Here is a 19,766-nt window from a genome sequence, read left to right as displayed (position 1 = left end):
TGTTTAATCAAATAAATAAAAAAATTACAGCATAAAGTATACATTAATGAAATTATAAATTAAAATAACGTAGCCACAATGAAATGCAACAATATGGACATTAAGTGTTTTATGAAGGTTCTCATTGTTATTGGATATCTTTGTCTCATATATGCAGTCCATAAGCTACTACACCTCACAGACCATATTCAGATGAAGTATAAAGGAGAACATACAACAAAAAATATGCACATCTATTTTCTGTTTTAAAGCTTGAGAAGAATCCTTGCTGACAGTAACTGTATAGAATACAGAAACTGGGACACATCATTTAAAATGTGAATAGACCCGAGTGGTTGATTTATTTTCTGCAGAGATTTTTGTAAAAGAGACCATTTTTCTTTTCACGAAGACGAAAAATGGAAGATACTTATTCCAGCTGAAGACAAGCACCTAGACTAGATAAAATTGATTATGATGTTGATGAATTTCAAAGGAGATGTAAAAATCTTTTCTTTCATAAAGAAAATCTGAGTATCTGAAATTGTTTTCAGGTTATTGCTGCAGTGAAAGTATGGCTTTCACAATGAGGGACTGAAGGGAAAACACTTTGATTTGAACTGTCTGTGCTCTAACTCAGCACATTAAATTCTTGAAAGAAACCTGAAGGCATTATAAGCATCTTAAAATACTCCTACACCTTCAAATATTCCATCCTATGGATGGATTTAATCACAGTCAGTAGCTTGATGAGTGGTAATTATATAGCAGCTAGATTTGATCTTTTTACTTGAGCTGCATTTCCAGACCTGGTCAATAATGTGGGATAAAGTCCAGAAAGTTAGGCACATTATTACTTTTACAAAACATCAGCTAATGAAAATTACAGTTTAACTCTATATGTTTGAAAATTTTAATATTTATTTGCAACACTTGTCGTCAGTAGGCTTTAGCTATTTAAAATGTGAAATAAAACTCACTTATGCAACAATAATTGACTTGGAGCAAGTCAATTCCACTAAACCCTCATTTTAAATATCTGTGAAAATACACGTATAAAGATAAACTAGCAAGGAAGTCTAAAAAAATGTTGCACTAATCCCTCTTTTAAAATATTTTGCATTACCTCCCAAATGACATTTCATTTTTTAACACTGAGACATAATTATGTTACAAATTTGTTAACAGAACTGATTTCAGATTTTTTTAATGCAAGAATGGTATCCAGTTCTACAATGTCACTAGTGTGAAATATGAAGCAGGCTGGAAAAAAAAATCTGAGCTAAGTAAGCAATGGGTTTCCTAACAAGAGGATGTGATGCCAGCTCACTATGGGCTCTTCATTCATTTGAGCATCCTTCAGCCAGGACCTCTGCCCTCGCACGGAACTGACTCTCAGTCCTCCAGCCTCTGTTGATGAATACAGGCCGTTATTCCCTCTCCTGAAAACCTGTGCAGGAAGGAGCAAAGGAAATAGACAATGCTAATCTAGCAGAGGAGAGGACACTAGGAGTCCTTTCACACACATGGCAGGGATCCTTATTTACACTTTTCCTTTTCGCAGCTGTTAACTCTCGAGATCAAAGCATAGCTCAAAATGATTATACAACTACACATTCTACTCTGGAGAGGTGGGAAGAATAAGATGTCTGAAACAAAAACACCAGTTAGCACTAGAAATGGGTGATTGGAAATAATGATCAATGGCAATTCTGTGAAATTGATGAAGTAGATCATGAAAACTGCCATGTTTTATAAAAGAAAGAAAAAAAAGACAACCACTTTGTGTTGACTTTCTTAATTTTCACATGCTAATTGTGTGAAACATGAATGAAGTTCCTTGGCAGTGTCAATCATGGTGTGTACAGTCACAAAACAATTCAAAGGATTCCAAGACCATGGAGGGTCGTTAACAGCTGTGACCATGTTTCCTAAGAGGTTCTGTGATATAAAGGTGGACCATTGTGAACAGGAACTTTCAGCTGGGGGAACAGGAAACCTGCAGTTGCCATGCTGCACAATAAGAAAGTGTATGCCAGCTGCTTTTTTGAACAGAAGACATGAAAACACATTAAATTAGCAATGTGGAGTAAAGCAATTTTTCAGATTTTTCTGCATCCAGGATTCAAGGTTATCCATGGTTAACCTACAAAGCTGAATAGGTTATTTGCCAACGCTGAACATTCCAGAACATCCACATGAATTGGCACAAAATAATCAAAGAATTTAAGAACAGAACTATCTCCTAATAATAAAGTAGATGTAGTTTATTTTTTATGCTGTTACTAGGGCCCTAATTAAATTGCAGCAAAAATACTCAATCAATTTCTGCATGTCCTTTTTTTTAGAGAACACAGAAATCAATATGACCAGCTTATCAAAATAATAAGTATGTTGGAGCTCTCAGTATGTGGAAGCAACACCTCAGTTGGATCAACAGCAGTGGGGCCAAGTCCTCTTTACTGGACACAACACAGAATGAGACTCAACAGACATGTACCCCAATATTTTATCAACATCAAAGAAGCTTTAATAATTTCACTGTCAATACAAAAAACGTAAGTTATAATAAACAGTACATAAACAGAGTTCAGGGCAAAGTACTCTGAGACCATACAGAAGCAAAATGTTTCATTATGACTTGTTTCTTTTTCAGTCTCACACTGATTTCAGCATGAGTGCTCTGTAATTTGCTTAATAAATTCCAAACCCTGTGTTCTTTCACAATTAATCTCAACAATGTAACCATGAAGATTAATTTACAGCTGCTGGTATGCCCTCTGCAACCTTCAGTGTGATGGAGGTGCTCTGAGATCGGTACTTAGAGTGGGTTAGAAAGATTAGAAGTCCTTAGTTTCTTCAAATGCGAACACATTTATATATTTTTGAAGTGTCTAGGGATCCACAAGTACTTACAATAATGAACCACATTCTTCTTTTATATTAGAAAACATACAACTTCAACATTTTGTTCTAGAGCAAGGACTACACAGTTCAGAAAGAAAGAAATTTGCACTTTTCTGAGAAAGGCCAGGCTGAACAGTGTTCACTGAAGAAGGCAGACAAGCTCATACAAGCAACATGTTTAAGATCAGTTTTCTCACATAGCAGTGAAAACATTTAAGAGCAAGTCAGCTGGTTGAATTAAATCGCTCTCTTGATGGAAAAAAAAAAGCTGTGTAATCACTCTCTGACAAACATTCAAAAGACTACAAAAAAGCAGCAGCCGATTTACTCACACACAAGCTACAAAAACAGATGCCCACAGGTCTGTTTTGTACCAATCTGCTCAATGAAACATAAGTGAAATGATCCAAAGCAAAAAACGATTCTTCCACTTGGTGTGAGTGTAATTCAATTAAAATTTAGTTAACATGCTGGAAATTCTCTGTTTCATCCCACAGATGTGGTCTATTTTTTATAGAGTTAAACCGATTGAAGGACTGCAGTTTGCCTTTTGTAAGGCAGCCAATCACATGTCTGCCATCATCCATTGAAAACAGGGTCAGTTCTGCACACCACATTAGCAATCTTCTGCTTGCAGGTGTTCAAAAATCAAAATGAGTAATAAAATTTAATGCGCCCGTCCACCATATTGGTTTATCACTAAGATTAAAACACTATGAAGGTAACATTTTTTTTAATTTTTCAATGAAGAACTTCTAGATCCATTTTAGTTTAAGTGGCCCATCCTCAACAATTTTAAGAAACTAAAAATATAATCACCGGATTTATCAAGCAGATTAATTCTGAAACCAGTATTGCTCTTAAAGAGCAGCACTATAGATCTAAAGCTGGTGTCAATTGAGATCTCAAAGTGCAGCACACAACTTATAAACACAGTTCTTTCTAAAGCAACTGAGAGGGGAAATATTACTAAAAAGAAAAACAAAATTCTCTGACCTGGCTCTTCACATCTACATTTAATGGTTGACAAAAGTGACAAAACCTACAATTTTCAAAATGTAATGAGCCCATATATAGTTTTCAAAATCCAGTGAGTCCATGACATTTTATGCCACTTTGTATGGAACAAAATACAGATTGGAAATAATCTGTATAATAATTAAACAGTTTAGTGCTGGTTTGATTATTAATTTGTGGCAGTAGGTCAAAATACAGACCTTATTATTTTAACATGCATGTAAAAAATGGCCCTGTGTTAACAGCTAAATTACATTCCACAAATAATCTTTCAGGACATCAGGTTTAAAGCTAAACTATAAAACCTGTATGACCTCTGCAAAAAGATTTTACAAAGTAAGAGAAACACAAGGTTTTGTAACATTAAAATAAAAGCTCCATGAAGTTCAAAAATGAGAAAAACTGACAACAAAATTCACCTCATGTGAGTTCAGGAGAACTGCTGAGAGCCACATAAGCCAATACATGTTTTCTTTCTTGTTGAACTTTAAAACATGAAAATCAATCAGCTCTTCTTTTGAACTAAATTGCCTGTGTGGCATTTACCAGTCTGTATAAAAATAATAAAGAACTAAAGTTAAGAAAAGCATTTTAAAGCCTTCAAAGGGAACAAAAATATTTCAATATTTCCAAAAAGCAAAACATTTACAACTTGAGCAACTGATGTTACTTTATCATTTCACTAGTATTATTTTGACATTCAATCAGGACTCGTCATACACTCAGAATCACAGCTGCTTTTTTAATATGGGTGAGGCTGGAATTTAACGAACTACTGTATTAAATGTTATTTTTAACATTTTCCTTACATCAGAGTATTGAGCTAAAAACCTCCAATTAAAAGTAAGTAAAAAAAATAATGTACAAAATAAATACTCTAAAAGGCAAAGAGCTTCACCTCACACACGAGAATAAAAGACTTCTTAAAAACGTAGGGCCTCTTGACCTCTATAGAAACGGTTACATAAAGCACACAAGCTAAAGAAAAATATCAAAACAGGCGTGAAACCACTGAAGCGACAGGAAGTGTAACACAGCTTTGCATGCTGGGACATAGGCCTAGATCCCATCCCCTTTAAAACCATGGCAGGAGCTGTGAAAATCACCTGGGAAAAAAAACAAAACAAAAATGTCGATAGGAGAAGACACTGGCTAAACAGATATAAATAAGAGAACTGCAGTTTTTTATGATCAATGGCTTTGTTTCATAAAATTCTAAAAAATGAACATCTGCTCTCTTCAGCTACAATTTGCAATCTTGTACCAAAAAAACAACTGATAAGGTAAAAAGAAATAGAAACGCTTCTTACTTTCAAAACTAAGGCTATCTTTAATAAATGAACAATTGTCAGTATTCAGGGATACTTCACAAATATAAACCTCCATTATAGTATTCACTCAAAAGCTCATGAGATTCTATTATTTCCTTAATTCATTTTCAAAGAGATGCTTTCATCTCTGAAAGTACCTTGTTATTTTTATCTGTCCTGCACCACATTACCAGACAGCGTGTGTAGTAATTTTTTATATGTTATGTATTCATATCATCATCATAATCATCAGTTGCAAGAAAAATATTTGGAATTACCTGGATTTCTGCATTAATTACTGATAAAATTGTGGTCTGATCTTCAACTAAGTCAATAATAGACAAACACAATTTGCTTAAACTAATAACACACACACAATTGTACTTCTTCTTGTCAATACTGTACACATCGTTTAAACATTCACAGTCCATGCTCGAAAAAGTATGTGAACCCTTGTATTTAGTAACCGGTAGAACCTCCTTTAGCAGCAATAACCTCCACCAAATGTTTCCTGTAGCTGCTTATGAGACTTGCACAACAGTTAAGAGGAATTGTAGATCATTTCTGCTTACAAAACTGTTTCAGTTCATTATTATTTCTGGGATTCCTTGCGTGAACACCTCTCTTCAGGTCATGCCACAGCATCTCAATTGGGTGGAGGTCTGGACTCGGACTTGGAAATTCCAGAACAAGAATTGTCTTCTGTTTAAGCCATTCTGTTGTTGACTTACTCCTGTGTTTCGGGTCACTGTCTTGTTGCATCACTCAACTTCTATTAAGCTTTAGGTGACAGACCGCTACCCTGACATTCTCCTATGAAATTTTGTGATACAATTTTGAATTCATTGTTCCCTCTATGATAGCAAGCTGTCCAGGCCATGAGGTAGCAAAGCAGATGATGCTCTCTCCACCATGCTTCATGGTTGGTGTGCAGTGCTTTTTTTCCCTCCAAACATAGCATTATGCGTTTCTGCCAAAGAGTTCAACTTTTGTCGCATCTGTCCACAGAACATTGTCCCAGAAGCGTTGTGGAACATCCAGGTGGTCTTCTGCAAACTTGAGACATGTAGCAATGTAGTGGTTTCCTCCGTGGTGTCCTTCCATTAACACCGTTCTTGTTCAGTGTTTTTCTTATAGTGGGCACATGAACAGAGACTTTGACGAGTTGAAGAGATTTCTGCAGGTCCTTTGATGTTACCCTAGGGTTCTTTTTCACCTCCTTCAGCATTGCACACTGCGCTCTTACCGTGATCTTTGCAGGACGCCCACTCCTAGGGAAAGCAGCAACAGTACTGAATTTCCTCCATTTGTAGACAATTTGTCTTACTGTGTATTGATGAACACCCAGGCCTTTAGAAATGCTTTGGTAGCCTTTTCCAGCTTTATGCCTCTCTACAATTCTTCTTCTAAGGTCCTCTGATATTTCTTTTGATTGGGGCACGGTTCACATGAATAGCGCTTTCTTGAGAAGAGCAGACTCTGTCAGTAACCAACCTTTGTGTGCCTTTTTTATAGGGCAGGGCACCTGCAACCCACACCTTCAATCTCATCTCATTGATTGGAACACCTGGCTCCAATTAGCTTTTTCACATACTTTTTCCAACCTAGACTGAATGTTTAAATGATGTTCAGTACTGACAAGAAGAAGTAGAATTGTTTGTGTTATTCTTTTAAGAAGTCCACATTTTTATGAGTAATTAAGGCGGAAATCCAGGTAATTCCAAAGGGTTCACAAACTTTTTCTTGCAACTATATATTGCTATTTCTCTTATTTCTTGAAATATACTTTAGATAACCCCCCACATCATTTTGTTTTTAAAACTGATGATGGGGATTACGTTATACAATATAAGTCACTTTTCGTGCCAGATAAGATTTGATTTGCTATAGGTTGAGAAAATTAAAAAAGCCCGTAAGGAGTGAAAAGAGGCACTGTCCTGATTTTACCTGTCAAGGTGGCTGACCACCTCTCTCACACTGTTGATGAGGTTCTCGTGCTCCTGGGGGTTTGCTAGGATGATGCTGTGTAGCTTGTTCATGTATGAATCAATGGTGTCCATTGTGGGTGTCTCCCCACTGCCTGAAGTGCAAAACAGTGAGTGAATGCAGAATCGTAATTTTATGTTTCCACTATTGCATAGAGTTCAGATCACAGGAAAGGTGATCAGAGAGAGCTGAAAATGTACTTACATTTAGGAATGTTGGTACTGTTGGGAAGGATCAGTACAAAGATGTGAATATGAGCAAAAAATGTTGTTAAAGGTAGTAAAGGTGTAGCAGCACACAAATACGATTTTAGTGATAGTGATAAATAGTGATTTTCACTGGAGTATCAGATAATCTTAAAATTAAGTACATTGAGTATAGGGTGTGTAAGTAAATAAATAAAAATACTGCTACTAAAATAAGGCTAATATGTAATCTGAAATGTAATGAAGGACAGAGGTGAAAGGGAAGGCTTACAGGTAAATTCAGATGTTTAATGTTTTTCAGTCGTGATTGATTTAAAAAAATGTTCACAAATTAATTTTTTTCTTTGTTTAATTGGTCTTATCTTAGTAATGACCATCTTGTTCTTATAGTCCAGGTAAAGAGATAAGGAGGCCCTATAAATAAGTATTTAACATTTAGTACTATGAAAATTAAAGACAACATGATCAAATACACAAATACACAAATACGACAAGTGTCGAAAAAGAAATGGAGTAAAGGTAGCTCAGTAAGGAGACATGCAGGGGCTCCCTCACCAGGAAGAGGCAGACTGGAGAAGCTGCTGGTCAGGGCCTGGCGCAGAGCCTCCAGGTGCTGCTGCAGCATGGTATTTCGATTGCGCTCTTGCATCACATCGCCCTCCAGTCGCTCCACTGCTCCCCGCATGCTCTCCACGTGCTTCTGCAGCGCTGCATTGCGCTCCTCATACTCCATGTTGGTTTTCCGCAGCTGCCGCAGCTCAGCCTCTCGTGCTAAAGAACAAAAAGCAGTACAGTCATGCCTGCAAGCCATTCATCTGTGCCACCCGTGCTTACACAAAGGGTATTTTCCAAATGGTTCCGTGACTTCATTTGCTTCTTGCTAAAAAAACTAAGTTAATTAGAAGCTTAAACATTATAAGCTTCACAGGACTCACTGCTCCGTGCACAGAAGTATTTCCCCCCATAAAGTTTTGATTGCTCATATGAAACGGCCGAGTAACAGTACTGCATGGGAGCGGCTCTATTTCCTAAATAATGCAAAATATATCCCGTTATTCTCAGAACATTTTTTCGTCTTCAGATCCAAATACCTCCTTTTTTAAAAAACAAATGGAGACAGCATTTAACAAAAAGACAGTAACAATTCCTTAAAAGGATGTCTTAAAGGCATCAGAGAATACTTTCAAAGAATCTCTTTCCTGGATGTTTTTTTAGGTTAGAATCGGCCTGAAAATGGTATTGTGAGAAATGTTTTCAGAAAGCCTCTGTAAATTTCAGTTTCACTGAAAACTACACACACTAAAAACAAATCTTGAAAATAGAGGAGAGGAATTACAATTATTCACACTGCTGTAAGTGTGCTCAGTTAAAATAAAGATTAGCTTCTTTACCTTATTTAACCTTACCTTTGCTGTGGTTGAGGAATTCTTCAGTAAATATGGGAATGTCAAACACAGACCTCTCCTTTCCTTCAGCATCTTTCTGAGGTGAAACAACAACAGGAGAGTTTGGCAGCAAACAACACAGGACAATAACGCATATAACAATCTTAAGAAAAGTATTTATCTTCATTGGGCAGGGAAGTATGGTATAAAACTTATTATGGAGTTTAAAAGCTTAACAGGAACAATTAATCCCATTAAATAGTGATGGGAGTATAACTTGAAAAATCTGACATTAACAGCTATTTTATCTAAAAGACCACTTACAATTATCATGGATTGAAAAATATATCTTTCAGGACTCCAAGAGAGTGTATATATATATATCCAGCTCTGTGGCTACTCCACAATGGAGGTGCAGTGCTGGTTGATCGGGAGGTACGTCCTCCATTCATAACACAGTAAAAGCACAAGTGAGGCTGCAGGGGTTATTCTGTTTGCTGGGAGAGTCCTAGATAACTATTCGCACTCTACACTCAGTGGCACTCAATACAAATGTGCACCGTTTTAAGCGGAGTCCCAGTCACAGTCGGCCAGTTACAAGACCCACTAACGTCAAACCTATGACACCTCATGGAGATTACAGAACTCAAACAGCGCTCACGGGAATGTCTTTACAGTTGTCCACTCAGGAGACCCAGAATTACTGCATATGTAAAGAACAATCCTTTAATATTCCTGATATAGGTCTGAATTATATATAGGTTATATAGTGATCTTTTTTTTTTCTTTGCAGAAAGAGAAACACAGCTGTTTAACTCAGCATGATTCACATTCAGCAAGGGCTTCTGAAGCAAGACAGTTTGTCAAGTCTCCCTTGGCCTGCCTTGGGTCTTCCACTTTTATTTTATAAGAAAATTAATATCATCACCATAATTATATAAGCGGACAATAAAAATTAATTAAGTACTGAACTATCTAATGGGAGCTAAAGCTCTAAGGAGAATTCAGGGGAATTACCAGGGCTACCTAATCCTATGAAAGAACTGCTGCAATTTTAATACTTATGCAAATCTGCCATCTCTTTTAAGTTCATGTATACAGATGATTGATCAATTCTAACAGGGTTTTGCTGGACAGATTTGAAAGGCCGCAGGGATTACCTCAAGAAGAGATTCATTAGCTCCCTGACGTCCCAGATCTGCTGGAGAGAAAGAAAACATCGTCCAGATGTGAGTCATATCATGCCCCACTGTTCTCTGAACCTACATCCTTCTGGCTCACCCTGGTGTCACAGTATTTCAAAATTCCTCTAAACCTTCTGATAAATTCTGTCTCCGGGCCCATCTTCCTTTCAGGATTTGACCGTGGCACAGCAGATGTGGTGGGCTGGTGCTGAATGGCTGTCTTATTTCAACTCAGTAATGACTATACATCATTGAAAGACAGGAAAACTGATAACGTGGCTGAGAGCAAAGGGCAGAATGCATTCAAACTGCAAGTGAAAACTGTCCAGGATAGTGTCATTTCAATAGCTGGTAAAATAAAATGTAAAAGTGAGTGTTCAAGTTAAATTTTCATTAGGTTTTCTTTAAAAAATCCTTAGGTAGAAAATGTGAAATATTTATAAAAATATAAATAGAAATCTATAATCCTAAAGCACATGCTTAGGTTCCAAGTGAGGTTCCTATGTGCACTTTACCTGCTCTGTGCTGCTTGCCCTTCTGCTTCTCCTGAACCTTTCTGTTGAAGTGTTTATATGCCTCTGTCTTCTGGTACTGCTCCAGCTCCCTCATGTATCGCTCCTTATCCCTTTCGGCCTCATCCAGATAGCGCTGCAGATACACAGACAAGCTAGATAAAGCACTGCCTTATGAGTCTGCACATACCCAGTGATACTACTAGTATAGGCTCACATTGCTTTTCTGATCTGGACATCTGATCCAGAAGGAGTCTAAGCAGAGAGATGAATGGCATGAGTATGCAAGGAATGCATACAGTATGTAAAATTTGCTGGTAAATCAGTAAAATGACTGCTCAGGACAGAACCCATAAATCAAGAAAAAGACTTGCATTTAGTTCTTTTTTGGACTTGCAGGGTAAAGCTTTATGTACGGACTAAGCTATTTCTGTAATTTGATTAGAAAAACTTGGACTGAGACAGTGGGAATCATTGTTTTTGGCCTCCAAACCCAATTTACAATATTTGGTCTACTTAAAATATTCAGTCTTTGGCTTTGGCCAGCTGTAAAACAGCAATTTATTTTTAGTTTTGCTTGAGTTCCAGCGTTTAAAAGACTAAAATGAAAATAAACAGTAAGCCTATATACAAAAAATCCCATATATTCCTACAGACGGGGATAAAAAAGCAATTGCTTTTATTATGTTGACCACACGAAGTTGCAAGTGCTGTTGGACCAATTCACATATAAATGTTGGTCACATACCGCTCATGACATAGCCCTGACTTCAACCAACAATATGAACTTGGAGGCTCAATCTTTGAGGCTGAAAATTTTTTCAATTTAATATTAAAAACAGTGTGGATAATGATAGGTTGCAAACAAGTTTCTTTTGAAAATCTAGAATGGAAATGATCAACAGTCATTTGACAATTCTTCCCAGAAGCATTTACGGCTTATACAACCTATCCAAATCATTCTATTTCTTTACCCAAGACAGGATGTTTTAAAACATTTATCACTGTATTTTTAAGATGCATATTACACCTTGCAAAATGCTCTGATGTCTGAAAAATCACAATGTATCTACAGAGAATTCTAACATACATTAATTTTTTTTAATATACACTCCTGTAAACAAATTGTTTGCTTAGATTTTCACAATTTCTTTCTGCAGTAAGTTCTAAAACAGAAAAAAAAACCAAAATAAGATGCTTGTGAAATAGTGTTAATGATGTGTTACACATAATAAACATCCTAACAGCTATTCTATTTGGAAATAGTGAAACATTTCCATTCACTCTTTCCTTGTATTGCTCACTGCATCTCCCAAGGCACTCTGGGAAGGGCTCACCTGCTTCTCTTCAGGGGGCAGCTTGCTCCACTCATTGCCAAGCATCCTGGTGATCTCAGGAAAGGGAACATCAGGACGTTCGGCGCGTAGCTGTTCCCGCCGCTCGTTCATGAAACGCACATAGCCTGTCAAGGGTGCTTTGGGAGCATTCCTGTCCTTGATGGGCTTCTTCCTCTTTCTCCCTTTCGTCCAGCTAGAGCGCCGAGGTTTCTGCTGTGAACGCACAACACGCTATAGTCAGCACAGTGCTTACCAGGGATCAGCAAGTTCAAACATCTCAGCTTCTCTTTAGCAACCCCAGGGTAAAACAAATGACACTTGTATACATCCCATCAAAGTAGTCATGAGTATTAGGGCGACATTTCAGATCTCTGAGAGTTTCATTTTTAACTTAATAACTTCCATAACTCAACACAGAGCATGAAAAGAAGGGACAAAGATTTTCAACAACTCATTTTATTCTTAATTCTGCAGTCTAACTTAGTCTTTCCTATCTTTGAAATGAGAGAGAATAAACTTGCAATGCCAGTCCTCTCCCTTGGCCGAGATTTATATTTAGACCATTGGCAAATTTAGAACAGCAAAAAAATAATCGAGTGCTCCAAAAAACATACGGATTGGGACTCAGCCTCACCTCCTCGCCATTCCTTCGACTGCTGGCCTCAGTGTTGCCACTGGGAGACTCAGTCTGTTGTGTTGAGGCCTGGGAAAAATCCTCCATATCGGCATGGGTTTCAGCTTCCACTGCCGGGGAACCTGCTAGGCAGATGGCAAAACCACATTCACAAGGCAAAGACTAAACCAGACTGCACCGAGAAGGTCCACTGGAAACATTTTCAATAATGATAGGAAAACTGATCATTCCAATGATATCATTAGAGATTCTTCATTTAATCTTATTCAAATTGCCAGGTCCGTAAAAAAACAACAACATTTTAATGGTGATGCCTGTTTAACATGATTAGTTCAAATACATCTTTTAAGAATTAGCTGAAAAATATACCCTTTTACTGGACTGGCAGTGTGACAATACCTCCTCCTGCATTAGAAACATGTTTTCCTCCGATCAAGTTGCCCTTAACTCAGGAACAAAAAGTATCACATTGTTTCAGTCCTGGTAGGACATCAGAAACGTTTCTGCCTTCCACTATACTAAGGTACTGGATGGACACTCTCTAGTTTAATTAAGTAGCTGCTCCTTGGATTTCTAAACAAAACATATTTTGAATGGGTAGAAAAGAACAGTCAGGAATTTTGATAGAAACTGTGCAGCAATGACAAGCAGCACCTTGGCTGTCACCATTCCAGAGTTTTCTGCAAATTGTTAGCTCTTGCATGTTTGTCACTCTCCTAACAGAAATCAGCCCAGAGAGGAAACTGAATCTCCGTGGGAAAAGGCCTTTGATTTATAATACAATGTCAAGACTTAAGAGGAAAATTACAGGGTCTCAAGGTTCCCAGCTGCAGAGTGGAAATGCTGCTCGAAAGAAAAAAAAAAGGAAATGAAATTGGCTTGTTTTTCTAAAATTATTTTCAACTGGAAGCCATTTCCCCGATGCTTAGAGATTTCCCAAGCACAGAGCATAAGACTGGCCACAGGGTTTGTGATAAAGGATTATTGCCTAGTTCATTCTGTTTTGTAATATTAGCATAATTAATAGAGTCACAGAGAAAAGGGTTTCTTTAAAACATGTTTTGGTTAGAAATAGATCTTAGAAATGTGATTTATATTTATCATCTTAAACTGCAGTTCGATACTGCAGTTAAATCTTCAAGACAACAGCGGTCCATCGTCATCAATACTGTGCCAGAGAGACCATACTAAATTGGTTCCCATTTTAATAATACAATGCAGAAATAATGGCATAGACAATACCAAATAATAACTTCAATGAGAGACAACTGTCTTATCACATTTTAACAAGTTTCTACTATCTTAAACTTTCATAATCATTATTATATAATCTCCCTGACTAATTCTGAAGTAAACTGCAAACTATTCACTATAGAATATCACTACCAGTAACAAAATAAAGTCTTTTACATATTATATCACGACATATTTACAATGGAAACGGGCTACTCCATTCTTTTGTTCATTAAAATATTTGAAGCTGTGTTTGCCCAAACACTATTATTACCTGCAGTTCTACAGATCTAAAACACAGAAGTCATTGTAATATAGTACGGATAATTAGATTTTAGAAATTGAAAGCATGAAAGCATGAAAGTAAGTGTAAAACAAATTTAAAAATAAAATGTGTCCAGTGATTCACTTTTCACACCTACTTTGTAAATCATACTGATTTAAAGGGAACCTTTAAAACAAAACAAGATAAAGACAATGCTGCCCTCTGTCCTCATAGACTAGGTTAGCAAACACAATCATTGGAATAAATGGAAAGCCACATACAGGTTATAGGAACTAAAACTCTTTTGATAAAAAAAATATTTTAAATTCTGAAAGGTACTCATTGGGTTAATTCAGATTCAGCAATTAAACAATGACCTGAAAAAGCATAAGTGGAAAATATAAGAAAGCACTAAACATGACGGATTTTTTAAGTACCGCTATAGGCGGGAACTGGATTTTTTATTTGCTCTTTGTCTGAAAACAGCTGAAACAGTTGGCCTAAATCCAGTCTTGAAGAAAAGCTGACAGAAACAGCACTGCTAACCTAGAGACTTCTCGAACACTTTGTGAAACAGCTGCCTGACTGGTCAATGGATGACGTCAAGGAGCCCTGACCCCTGATCTCAAGCGCCGCTGAGGTAGAGGGTAGCCCCTCGGAACTGAGTCATAGCATCCTGCACGTGGCTTCCTTGTCCTACAAGAACACAATGTCCTCAGAAATCTCCAGAAATGACTGAATAACACTAAATGTAAAAAGGAAATGTCCTTTTGCCACACCACAAAAATGAGGGAAAACTGATATTTTTACAAATTGTCACTTTTGTCTCAAGGTGTTACTGTACTTCGACTGTAAAACTGTCACCCACTGCAAACAAGAGTTGGCAAAACAAACCACAACAGGAGACCAAAAAAGGAAACTAATAATTTTACACATATAAAGCGTTTAAAGTGACACATCTTTTCAAAGTTTTTAAGTTTTTACATAACTACAAAATATAAGCAAAGTTTTTCCATTACACCCAGCACACCATCCCAAACAAATGTACAGACCCCCTCTATCTCCAATTTCCATTGAATTAACTAAAGACACAGGGCGTGACCAAATCTATTATGTTGAAACAATAAGTATTCAAAGTTTTAAATATGTTAATCCACTTACCTTAACTACAACTTAGTAAGATTTGAAAAGGTTAGAAGAGGTAGCATAGCCAAATTACTGTAGGTTAACAGTATTATCACACTTAAGCAAATTGGTGAAAACTGAGACTACCAATAGTCGGCAACTCTAAACTACCTCTCATTTACTTAATTGGATCTGGTTAGACGAAGTCAACAAAGGAAAAGGTTTTAATAGCTGCATTGCTAGGGTGGTTCTGAAGCTGAAAAATTGAATGAGTGAGCATGAGTCGTGAGAATACGAAAGCAGAGCAGCGTGAAACTATTACTTGATGGCTTAAGTTAAATGACCCTCAAAAGGGCGATTCAGAACTTCAAACAGCAGCTTCTGTATTTTGAGTCTGTACATTAAACAATAACACTGAGATGGAAAATGCTATTTGGAGAAAAGAAGAAAGGGCTCTAGCTCCCCCTAATGTGGGCAGAGGTACATTTTTTTGGCTGTTGCTTCCATCCAAACAGTCTGTTCCCATAGCCTCCAAACAACTGGGCACTGACACACACAAACCCCCACACACAGAAACCAGCTGAGAGACAGATGTGCAATGCTTAAGTAAACAAACAGTGACTAACAGGAAACTGCAGAGGGAACCAGAAATGTGGTCTTTCAATTAGACTCAGAGAATAATGACTTGATGTATTCTACTGTCCAGCATCAAGGGTAATAAAGTTCATGGAACATGCAAATCTGTAAAAGCAGTTCATTGTCTGGTGAATAAAATACCAGTGTTAATTCTTTTTAAAATATTACATCTGTTGGCATCAGCCAAGTTACTTAAAATGTATTAAATAACGTTAAGATTTTAAATAACCCATATCAATTACATGTTGCTTAAACAACTGTATGGATCATAATTATATATTTTCTATGTAATAATTCTGTATAAAAAGATGATCCAACAGAAAAACAATTATAACTTGCAATGACAGAAGGGAGACTACTCATTTATACAAAGGGACATTTACTGAAGCAATCTAAGTTAATAATAATAATTGCTTACACTTATATAGCACTTTTCTGGACATTCCACTCAAAGCGCTTTACAGGTAATGGTGATCCCTACTCTTTTCGAGAAACCCTTGGGATTTTTTAATGACCACAGAGAGTCAGGACCTCGGTTTTACGTCTCATCCGAAGGACGGTGCCTGTTTACAGTATAGTGTCCCCGTCACTAAACTGGGGTATTAGGACCCACATGGACCTCAGGGTGAGTGCCCCCTGCTGGCCCCTCTAACATCTCTTCCAGCAGCAACCTTAGTTTTTCCCAGGAGGTCTCCCATCCAGGTACTGACCAGGCTCACACCTGCTTAACTTCAGTGGGCTGCCAGTTGTGAGTTGCAGGGTGATATGGCTGCTGGCTAGTTAAGAATTTTGGAAAAAATACATCAGCAGCATGGCATCTGGGATGTGAACCCACAACCCTGTGTTATGGATTCCACAGCCCTGGCCAGTACATACCTATACCATGCATTGGAAGAACAATCAAATTTATCCTGAGATCCATCTGTGCTTGAAATGAACCCACTACTGAGCACTGAAGATGCAGTCAGAACTTATCAACCAGATTTCATGACACACTTCCTGAAATTCCAGGACATGTCTGGTGAACAAATGCCATAAAGAAGCCCAAGATCAACCTACTACACATGCGCTGTGTACAAAGGAGCAGTGTTTGGAAATCTCAGTCATTTGAGAACAGAGTCATTTAAAGCAGAGCTTCATCGAGTAGACCTTGGCATAAACTCAATCCTGCAAAAGCAATATAGGGCTATCAAACAAAAAACACGGTGTCGCACAAATACATACTTTTATAACTATTTCCAAACTAAGGAAACAGTAGACTAACCACTGCCTCGATCTATGTGTTCAAGCTCTCTGGTATAAAAACTATATTTACTTTCATTGAGAATTAATCCCTCATCAACTCCTAGCAACATCTAACAAACTAAAGCATTTAATCAACAACCCCTGACTGATAAGAGAAATGGAGATTGAATAATACTGTTTGCCAATATGCCCCTTTAATGTGTAACCATTCCCATGTTGTTTTCCTATATAAAAAACACACATTATTTGCGTCTGCTGTTTATAATCAGTACCACTGTGCCACCAGCTGCTCCATGTGCAGCATTAAGGAAATCAACCATAGCTTTAAAGCACTTCCTCACAAAATGTAGGGAATACCTAACCACAGAATTTGCTAGCACAAATTTCAGACATCTGTACTTTAGTGTTATAATAACAGCCAAGACAGATGCTATATAAGATTAGTCTCCTTCTCACCAACCACACACACAAAACATTACTGCTGACCCAAAATATCAGCACAATTTCAGAGCCCAAACTGTGCTGCCACATATATAAACACTCAGCCATAGTGCTCTTACACAATAGGCACATTTACATTTGAGGAGGGAGTTAATATAGATGCAAAGGAGAGTAGTACAATATGATTAGAGAGAAATAACTCCATTGTAGAACACACACTGACGTTAAAGAATTAAGATACATGCAAATATCTTACATATCAGTTGATTAGTTTTAAACGGGTGAAAATAATGACCTTTTCAAAAGCCAAATACTGCGAGGACATAATAAATGAATTCAAAAATGCTACTTTTAAATGGTGTTCCAATGAACATATCTTTTTTTTTGGAAAACTGACATACAGAAGTACTTTTTTCCAATAGGTGCATTTTAATTCAAGGGTGAAGATGAAGTTTAGGGCATCATATAGTAGCGGTAAGGACTCATGATCTATAACCACACGCAACTTTAAAACCCTAACACTGAAGCCGATGTTAGATCCTTGAGCCATGAATTTTCCCCTCTTCTGCACCAGTCACACCAGGGGTTACACAGGTAATGTTCTGTCCTATTAACCCTTAATGTCGCATAAAGGAGTCTTGGGAGATGTTTGCTCTGCTTAAGGTCACTGTAGTAAAAACTGGGACAGTCCTTCAAGTACATAAACTGCTTAGTTTTATAAAGCAATTAATCAAATACTCAGTTTTCTAAATGTTTCCGAAGTTCTTCGACTCCAAGGACCTTCCTTTAATTATCCTGTTGATACCGGAAAATGGTATAATGCTGATATAGAGTATATGCAATGAGTGCTTTATATTTCAAACAATTTGGACATTTCATCAGTTTTCTGATGACTTTTACAGTTGTCAAAAATGAGACCATTTCTATGTGCACCTTTTAGAAATATAGTACTTGGCAGTTTGAGGTTAGCAATGTAGTAATAAATTTCTTATGGAACTGCTTCTCTCTGACCTTGTTATCAAGATTTTAACTATGCTGTGACATGTGGCCTCGAAGAAAAGGAAGCATAATCCACTCGATGAGTGACGGTAATTTTAATTATACCCATATCTGAGGCACTACATGGTAGCCAGAAGTGCTTAAGATACTTGTAGTAACTGCTTTCATACTGCCAACCGATTATAACACTTGCATACTTGGAGTGAATGTAATGTCATGCAAAACTCCAGGGGCTACAACATGTTGGGGAAGCGACGAAATAACACTTTTGAAGTGTAGTAGTCAATACGTCTTATTCTTTTGAATTTGCCTAAGATAGTGAGCGGTGTTTAAATAATAATACAGAATTCGAAATATTTTCGAAATAGCTTTACGATACGGTATGAACAACCAATATAATAACAACGCGAACTAATGTTAAGAGGGGTTCTCAACATCAGACAGCTTAGGCAGAATTAATAAACAAAAGGTACACTAAAAATAAATTCAGCTTTTAACGAAGGGCCATGGAAAATAGTACTATTTAACAATAGCTTTACAAATATACTTCCAGCGCAGTCTTTAACAAACAAGAGTGTAGCCGGAGTTTCCAATCTTTAGAGACACATGAATTGTGCGTTTCCTTTTTGTCTCAGACTTTCAACCAGTCGGATGCATATCGCACATTGTATCTAATAACAGAACGCACGCCAAACCCTTCCTCAAAACACCGTTATTCAACCCCTGATAATCCACACTGACCTGCAACCCGCTTGAAGATCCGAGCAAAGGTTATATATATTATTATAGGGGGACCCACAAATCACAACAATGCCAACTACCCCCTTACGTGTCTCAACTATATTACGCGTCAAGCACTGACGTGGGACAACTCACGCTCACGTAGATCAATCCGCCCTTGAATTGGTAGAATTTTTATTTCTTACTACTACGAAGACACGAAATAGATGTTAAATTAATTAATTTATGTAAAAAGTACATTATTTTGGAACAATTATAATAATAAATCCTCTCTTTCGCTTGTAACGTAGTTCTATATTTCTTCGCGGAATGATTTCAGTTTACGTGAATGTGGCGTAAATGTGTGGGACTGAGCGTCTGTCGCAGAGCAGGAATCACTGCTGTCGGTGTTGCTGGGAAATGTATTTTTGATAGGCTTGTCCTGGGATCCGCGCATTAATACAAGTAGGACGTTACAGTAATTGGGTCTCAAACAAAAGGAACAGTGCTTGCTGTTCAATTAATTCACTGTTTTATTTTATTTTTGGAAACCTGTTACGATCTGGATGTGCCAGCAGGCAACTTTAATTCCTATATAAAGAGCTCTTTTACCTTCTCGAGATGTAAATAAAAAGCATTTGAATA

The 19,766-nt window shown here is 37.3% G+C and overlaps 1 protein-coding gene across 9 annotated transcripts; it reads right to left on the bottom strand.

Annotated features, from left to right (window-relative positions):
* Positions 1-2,486: 2,486 nt before the first annotated feature.
* Positions 2,487-19,260, bottom strand: hmg20a (high mobility group 20A). 9 transcript variants are annotated; one of them, XM_088920900.1, is made up of 9 exons: positions 19,143-19,260; positions 12,458-12,579; positions 11,824-12,036; positions 10,490-10,622; positions 9,951-9,988; positions 8,812-8,887; positions 7,961-8,176; positions 7,161-7,293; positions 2,487-5,009 (listed from the first exon to the last, which is right to left on the bottom strand). In XM_088920900.1, exons 2-9 carry the CDS (start codon positions 12,542-12,544, stop codon positions 5,006-5,008), a joined length of 900 nt encoding a protein of 299 aa, XP_088777026.1. In that variant the 5' UTR covers positions 12,545-12,579; positions 19,143-19,260; the 3' UTR covers positions 2,487-5,005. The 9 variants fall into 9 exon arrangements, with proteins under 9 accessions (XP_088777026.1, XP_088777022.1, XP_088777023.1 ...); XM_088920896.1 differs by having other exon boundaries at positions 9,951-9,991; positions 19,143-19,246; XM_088920897.1 differs by having other exon boundaries at positions 9,951-9,991; positions 12,458-12,582; positions 19,143-19,243.
* Between the last annotated feature and the right edge of the window lie 506 nt (positions 19,261-19,766).

This window comes from Atractosteus spatula, chromosome 7, assembly GCF_055471065.1.
Source record: "Atractosteus spatula isolate fAtrSpa1 chromosome 7, fAtrSpa1.hap1, whole genome shotgun sequence".
NCBI classification, from domain to species: Eukaryota; Metazoa; Chordata; class Actinopteri; order Semionotiformes; family Lepisosteidae; genus Atractosteus; species Atractosteus spatula.
Note: the sequence above shows the minus strand (reverse complement) of the source record. Positions and strands in the feature narration are given on the sequence as shown.